The following is a 14,056-nucleotide window of genomic DNA, read 5'->3' on the forward strand; positions in this document are numbered from 1 at the left end:
AGTGAATTTTTACACTAGAGCAAAGAATACCGTGTTTGGGATTTCATTTTCCTATTTTCTCTCCCCTTACTTCTTCATCTTGGAATTTTCAGTAGTTGAGGGGAGACCACAGAGAACCCCCAACCCATTTTTTTTTAATGACAAAAACCTTGCAAGGATACTGAGGGGGAAAAAATCATTACCATGTCTGACATGACTCTTAGATTTGATAAGTATTCAACTAGCTTAGAAGAGGTGCTTTGCATCGACAGCAGGAAAGTTCTAAATCACGGCTGTAAGTGCTTTCCAGAGACTTAATCCGGCAAACTCATTTGGCACTTGGGGAAACTGAGGCCCAGGAAACGTGGTGGGGGAAGGAAGGAAGGGGACAGAGTTATAGGATTTTTTTTCCCTCTACGAAATACTGCGTCGCTCGGCGGAAAACACTTTTCTTGGGTACCTACTGTGTAGAGGGCATTGCTGGGATTCAGACTGCCTGCCTCTTCGCGGGGGTCAAGCTCCTTCCACTCTACCCACCCCACACCCGCCCCACACCCGCCCCACACCCCCACCCCCGGCCTTCCCGGATCGGCGCCCTGGATGTGATCGACACCATGAAGTTGCCCCATAATCCTCTCTGGCAACATAGGATGTAAAATTTGATCAGCTCATTGGATGAAGCCGACAAGTCTCAAAAAATGTGTGAAAAGAGGGCCAAGTGGTAGGCAAGCGCCGCGTTGAGGCAGCGCTCCAGCCGGTCCCCCTCCGAGTTCTTGGTGCAGCAGCCGCGGCGGAGCGGGGGGCTGGGGCCGAGCCGCGGGACCGTGGCTGAGGCTGCGGCGGCGGCGGCGGCGGCTGCGGCGGCTGCGGGGAGGCCGCGGCGCCCTGGGGGGGCCCTAGGAGCGGACGGCGGGGCCGGAAGGGGGCAGCAAGGCGGCGCCGGCGGCTGCGGAGTTATCTCCGCGGCGTAGCTGGGGGCCGGGCCGGGCCGGGCCGGGCCGGGCGGGGCGGGGCGGGGCGTGCACCAGGGCCGCGGGCGGCGCGCGCCGGAACAGTTGGCCTCAGGGCCCCGCCGCCCGCGCGACCGCCCGCCGGCGCACGCGGAGGAGGCGGTGGCGGCGGCGGCGGCGGCCGCAGAAGGAGGAGGGGAGCGCGGAGCAGGAGGTGAGGTGGAGGTGGAGGAGCAAGAGTAGGCGGAGGAGGAGGCGGCGGTGGAGGAGGCGAGCGGCCAGGAGGAGGAGGAGGATGGAGGAGCAGCCGAAGGAGGGCGAGGCCGAGGTGGCGGAGCACTGGTTTTCCAAGTGGGAACGCCAGTGCCTGGCCGAGGCCGAGCAGGGGGAGCAGCTGCCCCCCGAGCTGCAGGAGGAGGCGGCCGCGGAGGCAGCGGGGCTCAAGAGCGAGCGGCAGAGGCTGTGGCACCTCTTCCAGATCTCTGCCACCGCCGTGGCCCAGCTCTACAAGGATGCCGGGTGCCAACAGCCCGAACTGTCCATGTGGGACCCCTTCCAGAACGCGGCCATGGCCGTTACCAGTCTCTACAAAGAGAGCGGGGATGCCCACCAACGAAGTTTTGACCTGGGCGTCCAGGTCGGCTACCAGCGTCGCATCAGAGATGTCCTGGAGTGGGTGAAGAAGGGCCGGAGCACCATTCTCCGCGAAGACCTGATCAGCTTCCTGTGTGGCAAGGTGCCCCCCGCACCTCCACCGTCGCGCACCCCCAGGACGCCGCCGAAGCTGTCCGTCGCGGCCGCGGGCCAGGCCGCAGCCACCGGGGCCGGTTCGTCCGTAGACGTCGACCTGCAGCCCTTCCATGAGGCCATCGCCCTGCATGGCCTCAGCGGTGCCATGGCGAGCATCAGCGTGAGATCTGGCGCCCCCGGCTCCCCGCCTCAAGCCAGCGGCGTGGTCACCAATGGCGTCCCCACCAGTGGCCCTGGCGGTGGGCGCCGAAAAAGTAGCTTCCTGGAGGACGACTTGAACCCCTTCAACTCAGAAGAACCGGCCCTCCGCCTGGACAGTGGGGGGACCCGCAAGCGCACCTCGGCCCAGTGCGGGGATAGTGGCACAGACTCCCCCACCCACAAGCGCAACCGAATGGCCTGAACCTCGCCGTTGGCCACCAGCTGCCATGTTACTTGAGAGCTAACCTGACCTTCCACGTGCTTGTCGAAAAGGATGCTCGAGACCATCGTTTTCTTCTCAAAGTTAAAGATTTCTATCAAGTTTGCCATACAGAAACTTTTAAAGTATTCTAGAAGAGGCCTCGTATGACTCTGACTTTCCCGAAAATGTAATTCTAGCAGAGAACAAGTGTTATGTAGTAGTTAGCGAGATCAGCAAAAGCAGAAGTATCTGGTCAACAGCGGGAGCCTGGTTTATCTTGTTCACAGTTAATATTCCTTAGCACTTAGCACAGTTGCTGGTGCTCAATAAATGTTTGTTGAATGAAAAATGTGACCTTATTTAAAATTCTTAAAGGGGAAAGACGAACAGGTGTTTACTTGGTTATAGGATACTTTTATCCTCTATTATTTGGTTATTCGCTTTAACCATTTTTTGCCAGTTCAGTTACATTTTGTCAAAATGTGAAACTTGACATCTTGGTGAAATCTGGAATTTTCTATTTTTGCTCCACTTTACCATGCACCTAACTTGTACAAAGTGTGCAAGTAATACATATTAGGCTGTAAGGTGTTTTTTTCTTTGAATAGTTGGTTATTATGGTGATTATGTGATGGTGTGAAGGGGTGCTATAATGGTTGGGCAGGTAATACTTGATATTGAGTCCATTCAGTGCTCTTTAGGAAAATTAAGCCAACAGTGGAGATCCTGAGATCAAAGATGGTGTTCCTGGTGGCCCAGTGGTGCTCCTTTAACTGAGGAATGTAAAAGGTTCCTTTTCCTGCGGTTATATCTTTTTGGTGATCTCTGTTTTGAATTGGAAGACAGAGTAGTCAGAATGAACTGGATTTTATTTAAGGATACAGCATGATATAACTAAAAGGGCATGAGCTTTGTATTAAAAAAGGACCAACAGTAAAATCCCAGTCCCACAGCTTCACTGCATGATTTTGGGGAAATCACTTAAGGTCTCTTGACCTCGGTTTTTCATCTGTAAAATGGAACTTTGTGTCTCCTAAAGTAGTCACGAGGATAAGACGATGTCCGTAATTTAAGTATCGAGCCCAGTGCTTAAACACCTAAGGGTGCTCAATAAATGTTCTCCCTTCTCTGTAAGTAAAGGTCAGCAAAACATTAAAATCCATTGTATTTTAGAAAAAGCAGGAAAACAGATCAATTCAGAAATCAGAAAGTAGAGTCTCTGTGTTTGAACAGGAAACTGATAGTTGAAACTTGCCTAAATATCCCAGGTCTTGTATTACAAGTGTGTTCAGCTCATGAGTACTCGGGATAGTCATTGTGCATATTAGGGCAGCCTTGGAGTTCCTGAAATTGCCCGAGCGGTACACCTTACCACTGGAGTTGTGAAAGATCTGCCTCCTCTGGCCTGAAAAAAATATGAGAAGGGGGATAAGAATGGAAAGGATTTGGAAATGAAAGTCTTAGGGACACCTAAAAGGCCAAAGTGGTTCTGGATAGGGGTGACTGAGGCAAAGGAGGTGGCAGTGAAGTTATGGAAGGGGTGGGAGGAAGTTAAAACATACATATCTCCCTCAGGCTCTTCTAAAACAAGCATATAAAATATTGTAGATAGATGAGTAATACCTTGACTTTTAGGTTCACATCAGAAAGTTGTTTCTGGTTTCCTTAGCGTGGCCTTTGGAGTAGATTTGTAATCAACTAATGCGTTAAAATAATACAGCAAAATAAAGTGAATTCCCAGATAGAATAAAAACGTCCTGTAGAGGCAGTCTGCCCATACTTACTGAGGCACTGTGCTAGGTCCTGAGAAGGGATGTTAAAAACAAGCAAACCTAAAACAGTCTTCATCCTCAAGCGGCACATCCTACTTGGAAGGTAAGTTAATGTAGTGAAAAAAAGCACTTCTAATTGTAGGAAAAGCACCTAAGGACTGTGCAAAAGAATTCAGAGGACGAAGGTCGTCCTTGCCAAGAGGGTCCCAGCTTCTGGAGGAAGTAGCATTTGAACTGGGCTCAGAAAAATGTGTAGAAAGAGAAGGCACAGGGGATACCAGCAGGAGAAGACTATCTGACCAAGTCTGAGAAGGAGGGAAAGTGTATTCAGGGCATCACAGGAGCCAGGTAGGGGAGGCAGAGGCCAAAGTATATTTGAAGGTCTCAAATGCCTGGCACAGCCCTCTCGATTCTATCCTAGGGCAGGAGATGATACCGCCCCCTTCAGGAAGATAGCAGGGTGCCTGGATGTCCAGCAGGGATGTCCCTATAGGATGTTCTTACTGGGGACATTGCCTTTTGGTTAATCAGGCTTGTGGAGATGTTTACCTTGACAGGACTTCCTCTGGAAGCCTTTGCCTACTCATACCCTCCCACACCTCAAACTGTACCTGGTAGGAGACACCTCTAGGGTGTATTCTGCACTGCTTCTTGAAGACTGAGAAAACCTTTAATTCCAGCTGCAGAATCTCTTGGAGGGCTAGTATTGAAGAAACAAAATACTCGTGCCTTCCTTTCCGTCATTCCTGCTGCTTGTGTCCCAGAGCCGTCCTCCAATGCAATCACTGGGGCATTAGGGGCTGCAGGACTGACTGAGCAACCACAATAATTTTTTTTAAGATATTATTTATTTATTTGACAGATAGAGATCACAAGTAGGCAGAGAGGCAGGCAGAGAGAGAGGGGGAAGCAGGCTCCCCGCTGAGCAGAGAGCCCGATGTGGGGCTCGATCCCAGGACCCTGAGATCATGACCTGAGCCGAAGGCAGAGGCCCCAACCCACTGAGCCACCCAGGCGCCCCAACCACAGTAAATTTAACAGGTAGGTATGGAGAGTGATAAGAGGGCATGTCAGCATGAGGGAAGGAACCTCATTTGTCTTGTTTTCTTCTATAATTCCCAGTGCCTAGCACAGCACCTGATCTGTATGGGTACACCGGAAATATTTATTGAATGAGTGGATGAGTAAGCCCCATCTGGACGTAGGCTTAGCTATTTACTTTCTCTCTTTCTGTTTACTTACTTCCCAGGAAGGGCACCTGAAGCCCATGCTCTAATTTCTAGAAGATTTCTCCCTTGCACACCTTTACCCTTATTCCTATCAGATTCAGCTTTTTGAAAAGTGGTCAGTCTCATGACCACCTAACTTGGGAGTGTCCTGAGTTGCTTATGAAGGTAGCAGCTCCAGGCGAGTTAAAATCTCGGTAGAAAGGGGGCACCTGGATGGCTCAGTGGTTTAAACCACTGCCTTCAGCTCAGGTCATGATCTCAGGGTCCTGGGATCGAGCCCCGCATCGGGCCCTCTGCTCAGCAGGAGAGCCTGCTTCCCCCTCCCCTCTCTCTGTCTGCCTCTCTGCCTACTTGTGATCTCTGTCTGTCAAACAAATAAATAAATAAAATTTAAAAAAAAATCTCAGTAGAAAGGTCCCTGAAGTGACCTGCTTTCAGGAGGAGGCCTCAGTGATTGTGATGCCTAGTGGAGTCTGAAGCCCCATGCCCTTATTGTGAGATTTGCGACTGAGTCTTGGAGCTAATTTCTATGTATGTATGCATGTATGTATGTTTCCTGTATTGAAGGGCCTAAGAAGTGGCTGTTGAGACAGTCACCAATTGTGTGACCTTTTTTTTTTTTTTGAAGATTTTATTTATTTATTTGACAGACAGAGATCACAAGTAGGCAGAGAGGCAGGCAGAGAGAGGGGAGGGGGAAGCAGGCTCTCCTGCTGAGCAGAGAGCCCGATGCGGGGCTCGATCCCAGGACCCTGAGATCATGACCTGAGCTGAAGGCAGAGGCTTAACTCACTGAGCCACCCAGGCACCCCAGCAATCCTGTGACCTTAACATGTGATGCTGCTGGCATCCCACCTTCCATGATAGCATGGCTGAAGAACCACAGAGAAGTCTGAAACCCAAGGGATCCCATTGTGAGATTTGTGATTGATTCAGGGAGCTAATTTAAAATTGATCATTGGTGGTGAAATTTCTGTGTGGTCTTAAAAAAAAAAAAGTGATTTTCTCCATTTGTACTTATTGTCTTTATCATCACTTTGCATCTCTCTCTCTCTCTCTCTCTCTCTTTCTCTCTTTTTTGAAGTTTATTTAAGTAATCTCTACACCCAACGTGGGGCTCAAACTCACAACCCGGAGATCAAGATGCTCTTCTGACTGAGCCAGCCAGGTACCCCTCACTTTGCATATCTCATAGATTTTCCTTCTAGGAGTATAGATGAGAAGAGTGAGTTGAAAACTTGTCATTAAATGAAATTTCCTCATTTGTGTCCTTTTATAGGAGCCTGAGAAAAGGCTCTGATTTCCTAACTTCTAGCTGACTATTTTATCCATTAGACCACTGCTTGATAATCAAAATTCTTTATGAGCTGAGAGTTAGGAAACATTGTCGTGAGATCATGTTGTCTTTATAAAATGATTGAATAGGGTTAGTTGTTGATCAGCCTGGGCCTTCGTGGAGGTTTATAAACTTCCTCTAGTACTGTATGCCTGGTGGGATCCTTCCTAAGTTCAGAGCTAAGAGGGACATTAAAGATCATCTAGGGCAGGGTCAACTATTCAGTTTACAGATGGGACAAGTGACCTCACCTGGGAGGGCTACAGTGACTCACTGGTAAGACTAATACTGCATACCAGGTTCTAGTCCATTGTTCACTGCGCCTCCCTGAGTTATATTGTGTATGACCTTTAAATTACTGTGCTGATGATGAGTGGGGCTAGAAAACTTGTATCACGCAGCTATGCTGGCACAGCAAGCATACTGTCTTTACTGTGTTGTGTTTCTTTGTGGGAAGCCGTTGGCCTCGTGCATTCAGGGAATACAGGTCGTCCATCCGTTGCTACCAGCGTACTCCAGCCACCAGCCAAACTAGACCACTTGAAGTTTCCTTTCTATCATCTCTGGCCTCTGGCCTTTCTAATTTCCATACCTTCCTCTCCCTTCCAAGTTGGTGTTAAAGTCCCTTCCCCAAAGTTCTCATTTTGGACTCATCACAGAATGTGTCAGTTTGTGTCTGTGCACCCCACTAGACTGTAAACCATGAAGTCTCCTCCCAACAGGGTCTCTTCCCTAGGGAAGTGTGTACACATCTCTGTTACTGCATGTGTAGGTTAAAAAGACATATTCAAGGGGCGCCTGGGTGGCTCAGTGGATTAAAGCCTCTGCCTTCGGCTCAGGTCATGATCCCAGGGTCCTGGGATCAAGCCCCATATCGGGCTCTCTGCTCAGCGGGGAGCCTGCTTCCTCCTCTCTCTCTGCCTGCCTCTCTGCCCACTTGTGATCTCTGTCTGTCAAATAAATAAATAAATAAAAATCTTAAAAAAAGACATATTCAACATTACATCATACTTTTATATATTTTTAAATGTTTTTCTTATATATGTATTTAAAGATTTTTGTTTATCTGTTTGACAGAGATCACAAGTAGGCAGAGAGGCAGGCAGAGAGGGGGGGTCGGAAGCAGGCTCCCTGCTGAGCAGAGAGCCCGATGAGGGGCCGGATCCCAGGACCCTGAGACCATGACCTGAGCCGAAGGCAGAGGCTTAACCCACTGAGCCACCCAGGCACCCCATACTTTTATATTTTTTAACGAAAGAATTATTTTTGTCATAAAATTATGCTGTGGGAAGGAAAGCTCGAAATAAAACTTTGGAGGAGCAGTTTTATTCCATGGGACATAATATGCGCTTCCTCAAAGAAGTATAGTCTGTAATAACGAGTTATCAACATTCTTCCTCATTTGCAGATATGATTGCGGCATCTCGGGTGTCAGTGGCAAGCCCATGGGATTCAAGTTGAAGTTTTGACTTTCCCAATAAGTGACTTGGAGCAAGTCAGCCCTTTTTTGCCTATGGTATATGAAATAAAGAAGTTAGTTATGCTAGATGATCTTTAAGGTGTCCACAAGCTCTGGCACGTTCTGATCTGTGATTTAATTTCAACAGGCAGTGGTAGGGATTACCTTCTTTCTATGATATTCTCATTTTGATAATCTAGTGTCTGACTAGCTGATCTCTGTGAGCCCCTTGAAGCAAGGACTCCCAGGCTTACCTCTTTCTTTTGGTTCCATCTTCCCCAGCAGGTCAAGAATTTAAAAAAAAATGTTTTTGAATGCTTAAGGGACATTTTTATAGGCAGATGCCCCCTTATTCAGGCACTATTCTGTTTCAAAAATAATAAGTTGAGCAGTACAGTGTTACACAGAGAAGAGTTCATAGACTCAGTGGACGAAAGGGGGACCTGGAAAGCCACCTAGTTCACATGCGCCAGCTCTGGTGAGAACTGGAATGGAAATCATCCTGGACCTTTGACTTACTATCTTCATCTATTTATGTATGTATGTATGTATGTATGTATGTGACAGAGAGAGATCACAAGTAGGCAGAGAGACAGGCAGAGAGAGGGGCAGAGAGAGAGGAGGAAGCAGGCTCCCTGCTGAGCAGAGAGCCCGATATGGGGCTCGATCCCAGGACCCTGAGATCATGACCTGAGCCGAAGGCAGACGCTTAACGCACTGAGCCACCCAGGTGCCCCTACTGTCTTCATCTTAAATATCTTTTAGCAGAGTCCAAAGCCTTCTTCTTCAGGAGCTACAAGCAGGTCTTTCTGAAAACAATCCTAGATTCCTCAAAATGTAGCCTGGTGTGCTATTCTTCTTCTGTTGTAACCTAACTGCAGGCGAATGGGCTGTCCATCTCAGTGGAATAATCCTGCATTTTTTTAAAGCTTTCATGTCCAAACCTTGGCTTTAGACATTTAAAACAATCTAATTCTCTCTCTCTCTTTTTTTTTCCAGCCTCTTGCTTGGATATAATACTGTTTGTTTCTATGATCCCCAACACTGCCAAAAAAACTCCACATATGGTACGTATTATATAGTATGTTTTATATTTACCCTCCTACCCCTAATAGTAATAGAGACCCTGGTTGCAAATTTCTCATTCTTCTTGAAACCCCAGGCTTTCTTGACACCAGTACCCAATTTCGCGTTTAAGTGTGAATATCTTAAATTGGAAGCTTATGGGAAAGTTGGGGGAAACGTTAGATCATTAAGAAAATCATGTGCTGAACCACGTGGGAGCCTCTTAAATACAACTTTGGTGGCCATGACCCTGGCCAGAAGGGGAAGCCTGTGATGTCACCCCTTCCCCGAGTCCCAGTTTCACGGATAGTATCTCTGAATGGAATTGTCTGAGGGAGATTGTTCCTTGTGAAAAGTTCACATGATGGAGTTTGAAGAGCTTGTTTCACTCGGAGCCCAGCAGGACAGAGTGGTTTGGAATGCAGCATTCACAGTGTTCTGTTTGGCTGAAAGCTGTCACAGCGAACAAGTACTTAGCAAACAGCAGGAACAAGGATTTGAACTAGAAAACGAGAAGGGCCTTGACAACATTGTAACAGTGGCTTGTCTCCTCAAAAACTGCTCAGTGCTCCACAAGAAGGTAATAAAGAAGACTAGGAAAATACATAAATACATCTGGGTCTCATTCAAAACAACCCAGTATAAGAGTGTCCTAATTTGGGTAAAGTTTGAACGGAGGTTACCGGGTTGCTGTGGCCATCTCTGCTTTACTACAGCTGATTGGATTTTTACCTCTTTTAAGGCAATAGTCTCAGACTAAGTCTGTGCTTACAGGATGTCCACACAACCTGTTGAAAATAGGTCGATCAATCAATTGCTTAGTCTGTTTTCACAATGCCAAATGCCTGGGTCGAATGTTTTTCTATTTATATTTCTCTGAATTACCTGAATAGACTTGTTGATAGTGCTCTTGGCTTTTCAAACGGAATTATGTGTAATTTAACAGGGCTGTTCTTTCAGTATTTACATTCCCTTTGCTTAAAAATTGGTTCTTCCTCTGTCTTTTTTTTTTTTAATGGGGATATAATTGACAAATCCAACGGAAAGATATTTAAAGCGAATGATGTCATGATTTGATGTACTTACACATTGTAAAAGCCCCCCCCCCCACCCCAACTAGTTAATTAACGAGTTCTTCCTATCTCTCAAGATCTCTTTTTAATACTCCCAATTTCAGGTGCTGTCTGTGCCTTATAGATGGAGCCTGAATCTTTGTGGCTGAGGAAATGTAGCTACAGCAGGTGGTGTGTGCGACAGTCGAAGGCTCTGTTATGAGGTTGTCTTCAGCGATGCTGCGGGAGCCCTCCTGCTTAAGGTAAAACATGGATATAAGACAGTACTTATCACAATGAAGGTTACGTTTATACCTGCGTCTGCCCTGTAACGGCTGGGGTGCTAGCAGGGAGCCAGTAGTTGCTATATAAAGGGCCAAGAGAGCACAGTACCCACCCTCAATGCATGTTAATAGACTCAGTGGAGAGCTTTAGCGTTGTGTATGCACATACCCTGGTTCATTGACTTCAGTTTAAAAAGAGATCAAATCCAATTAGACAACCTCTTCCAAATTCAATTCACTTCAACAAACACTGTTAGGATGCCAGGCACTGTGCTACCTCATGCAAAGCATTTGGATTTTATTTTACCTTTTCAGTTTGTTGTGGCATCATGTCAGCACAAGTTAAGTTGGTAAATATTGAGGTTTTGTTCAGAAGCTTCAAGAATGCCTTTTCTCATTGTGATTCCTGAAAATCGTAGAATTCTCTTCTCTGCTTGGAGGGCCTTCATCTGGAATGCCTATTCCTTGCCTGGATACAGACTCAGGTATTTCAGAGATGAAGACGTAGTACTTATCAGTGCTTTGTGTCATAGCCCTTTGGTTTTTGGGATCCTGTTGGTCTCAAGAGGAATTAGTGAATGTGCTAATTAGTAGCATTTAGGTTGTTTTAATGATAGATTCTCTTCGGGGGGGGGGGTTTCCAATTTTAGTGCTGTCCAATGGAAATATAATGCAAGCCATGGGGTGCCTGTGAGTGGCTCAGTTGGTTAAGCACCGGACTCTAGATTTTGGCTCAGGTCATGATCTCAGGGTCCTGGGATCGAGCCCCTTGTGGGGCTCCCTGATCAGCAGGGAGTCTGTTTGAGAATTCTCTCCTTCTGCCCCCCGCCAAATAAATAAATCCTTAAAAAAATAAATAATGCAAGCCTCACGTGTAATTCTAAATTTTCTGGTAGCCACATTAAAAAGAATAAAAAGAAAAAGGTAAATTAATTTTAATAATATATTTTATTTCACGGAGTGTGTCCAAAATATTTTCATTTAAACATGCAGTCAAATATAAAAATTGCTAATGATATATTTTATATTATTTTTAAAATCTTGTTCTACGTCTTGGAAAGTTGGTATGTGTTTTGTATTCACAGGCATTTGCCTTCTCTGGACTTTGGTCTTGGCACATTTTATGTGCTCAGTATGTGCCCGTGGCTAGGGACTCCTGTATTAGACAACACTGTCTTAAATGGACATAGCCTCCAAATGGGGTAGAGCTTATGGTAACTCAAGTACACTGACCCCCCTTGAGGGATTCAACAACTATACTCAACTCCATCAAGAATTTGAATCCCTGTTGTCAGATTGGCCTCATCAGCCACTTTGCTTCAAGAACAGTGACTGTGGTTCTTAGGTTGAGTACTGATTTCTCCCTTTTTTCAAAATGTGCCTACAGTCAGCTATTACTCCACGGACTTGTTTCCTGAATTACAGGATTCAATAAGGAAGGGAACACCTTAAGGCTTGAGATAGATAGATAATTTTATAGTAGAGAGAAAAGGAAACGCTTCTCTTAGCAGTAAATGAATGTTCTCACTCCCTTTAACCATCAGCAGCGCTGACTTGAGGAACTACTGCATGTAAGGCCGTGTGCTAGATGCTGTGAGGGAAATAGTGATGACCAAGACATGGTTCCTGACCTCAGGAACTCAGATTATACTCCTGTGAGTGAGGCAGTACAAAAGAATTCAAATACACGTATGCGCGCACATGTGCACACGCACACCCACACACTAAGACAAACTGTATTTTAGCGAGTGTCCTATTGGAGGCATACCACTTGTATTAGGGGCACAGACTAGGGAGAGTTTAATTCCAACTCAAGAGATTTAGGAGCTGACCGTGGAAGAGACTGAGCCTCAAAGAATCACATATAATCACTCCCAACACATACAGACTCAAATTTGAAGTAGGTCCTAACAGAGTCAAAATTCCCTGATCGCCGGGGGATTTTCTGCATACGTTTTCTGCACTGGGTCAGTCTTCAGTGAAATTATTTTCCATCCTCACAACGTGCCCCTTGGTGCCAGTGTCAGAGACTCCACAGGGCCTAAGTTAGCTCTAACCGAATGTGGCTTTTCCGGTGTTACCTGACTACGTTCATTGCCTTCTCAAGCCAGGGCTCCAGCCATAGGCTCTTTGATTAAAATTAATGTTCTTTGAGGTCCGACTTTCCTGTTATATAGCTACCGATTTTCATTTCCATTGTTGGCTTTAGAAGGGGAGTAGGGGGCATTTAATTGTTATGCTTATCAGCTTTATTTGTCAAGCATTTTGCAGTGTACCAAGTGTTTTTGCATAGATAATTACATTTGATTCTTTTAGTTTCTTTATCTGACACCAGTACAGATAAAAAAAACTGCAGCCAAGAGAGGTACAGACTTGCCCCCAGTCCTTTGGCTAGTAAGTGCTGGAGCTGCATGCAACCATGGTCTTCTGACTTTCTGGCCAGAGTGTCCTCACCTTGTCTTTCCTCTTCCTCAAGTCCTATACTTCAAGGGCTGAGAGATAAGAATATGTAGGCTAGCTCTCTTTTAAGAAATTTAAGGAACAAAAATCCAACCACTAACAACAGATAAATCAGAGAGGGATTACTCACATTGTAAAACAGTTATTCCATTGGTTAAAAAAGTGACCTTCTCTGGAGGGGTTAGCACAGCATAGCTCCACGGAGTCAGTTTCTTGAAACTGGCAAGAATATTTTCTTCATATGTCAGTTTTCTATTTCCAGAAATATATTTGAAACCGAAACCTCTGAAATCAGTGAAGAATTTCAAATTGAGTAGGGTTTTTTTTTCTTTTTTTCCTGGTACAACACTCTTTTTCATACTCAACGAGTTTCACAGGATGGAATGCATTTTATTTTCCAAACCGTAAGAGTAAAAAGTAAAAACCATTGCTCTGCCTTTAGGAAATTTCACTTCTAGTTCCTTGTTTTGGTGAAACCCCCTTCTAGCTCTGTTTTCAATGGTGTTCTGAAGAATCATCAGCCTTAACAATGGTGTGGAAGAATCAGATGTGACATACAATGCAACCAATTAACAAGAAAACCCCAGAAACAGCAAAACCTACTGGCATGGGTCACAACCTTATATATTTCGTATCTTATTACCATTTGATATTCATCGAGATGAGGCAAATAAGCAATTTTAATGGGAGAGAAATGAAACTTCGGCTGCATTAACTATTGACCTATAACATAACAAGAAATGTTATTCATTTTCTTCAAAACTGCAATGTTAATGTATGGTTTTCATTGGAAAAGTAAGATCAGCAGATAACTGCAAGAATTAGGGGAAGAGATGTACTATTAAAATGCTGTATGATTGGATGTCGCTAAATGCAGTATGGCTAAGTAAAAAGAGCCCTCTTCTTAATTGAAAGCATTTTCAAATGATAAAAGGTAGAGTGCTGAGTAAATATTTCTGGGAAGTTTCTGTTCTGACACATGGAGGGTGGAGAGTGCTATTTTGACCTCTTATTAGCATTCCCTAGCAACATCCACCTCCCATACTTGGAATTCCTGGAAAGGTTTTAACTGAAATTACAGTATTTTTCTGCCCAAGAAAGGAAAGCAACATATTTAACACAGAAGGGACTGTGAATGTAAGTTAGCTTCAGTCCCAGAGATGTACCCTGTGATGACATCATGCACCTCCACTTTGATTCTTATATTGATTGCTGAAGGAATTTTGTATAGACTGAAAATTGTACACCAAATTGTGCTGGGGAAGGAACTCTGGACCAGGAGCTGAGAGGCTGGGTTGTCAGTTCTAGCTTGCCGTG

General features: G+C 45.6%; 1 protein-coding gene across 1 annotated transcript; it reads left to right on the forward strand.

The window, feature by feature from the left end:
• Window positions 1-1,224: 1,224 nt before the first annotated feature.
• On the forward strand, window positions 1,225-2,082 carry HAPSTR2 (HUWE1 associated protein modifying stress responses 2; the record flags this gene model as incomplete). The annotated part of the gene is made up of 1 exon (XM_080795409.1): window positions 1,225-2,082. The coding sequence occupies one exon, from the start codon at window positions 1,225-1,227 to the stop codon at window positions 2,080-2,082; it is 858 nt and encodes a 285-aa protein (XP_080651535.1).
• Between the last annotated feature and the right edge of the window lie 11,974 nt (window positions 2,083-14,056).

This window comes from Martes martes, assembly GCF_963455335.1.
Source record: "Martes martes genome assembly, chromosome: X".
NCBI classification, from domain to species: Eukaryota; Metazoa; Chordata; class Mammalia; order Carnivora; family Mustelidae; genus Martes; species Martes martes.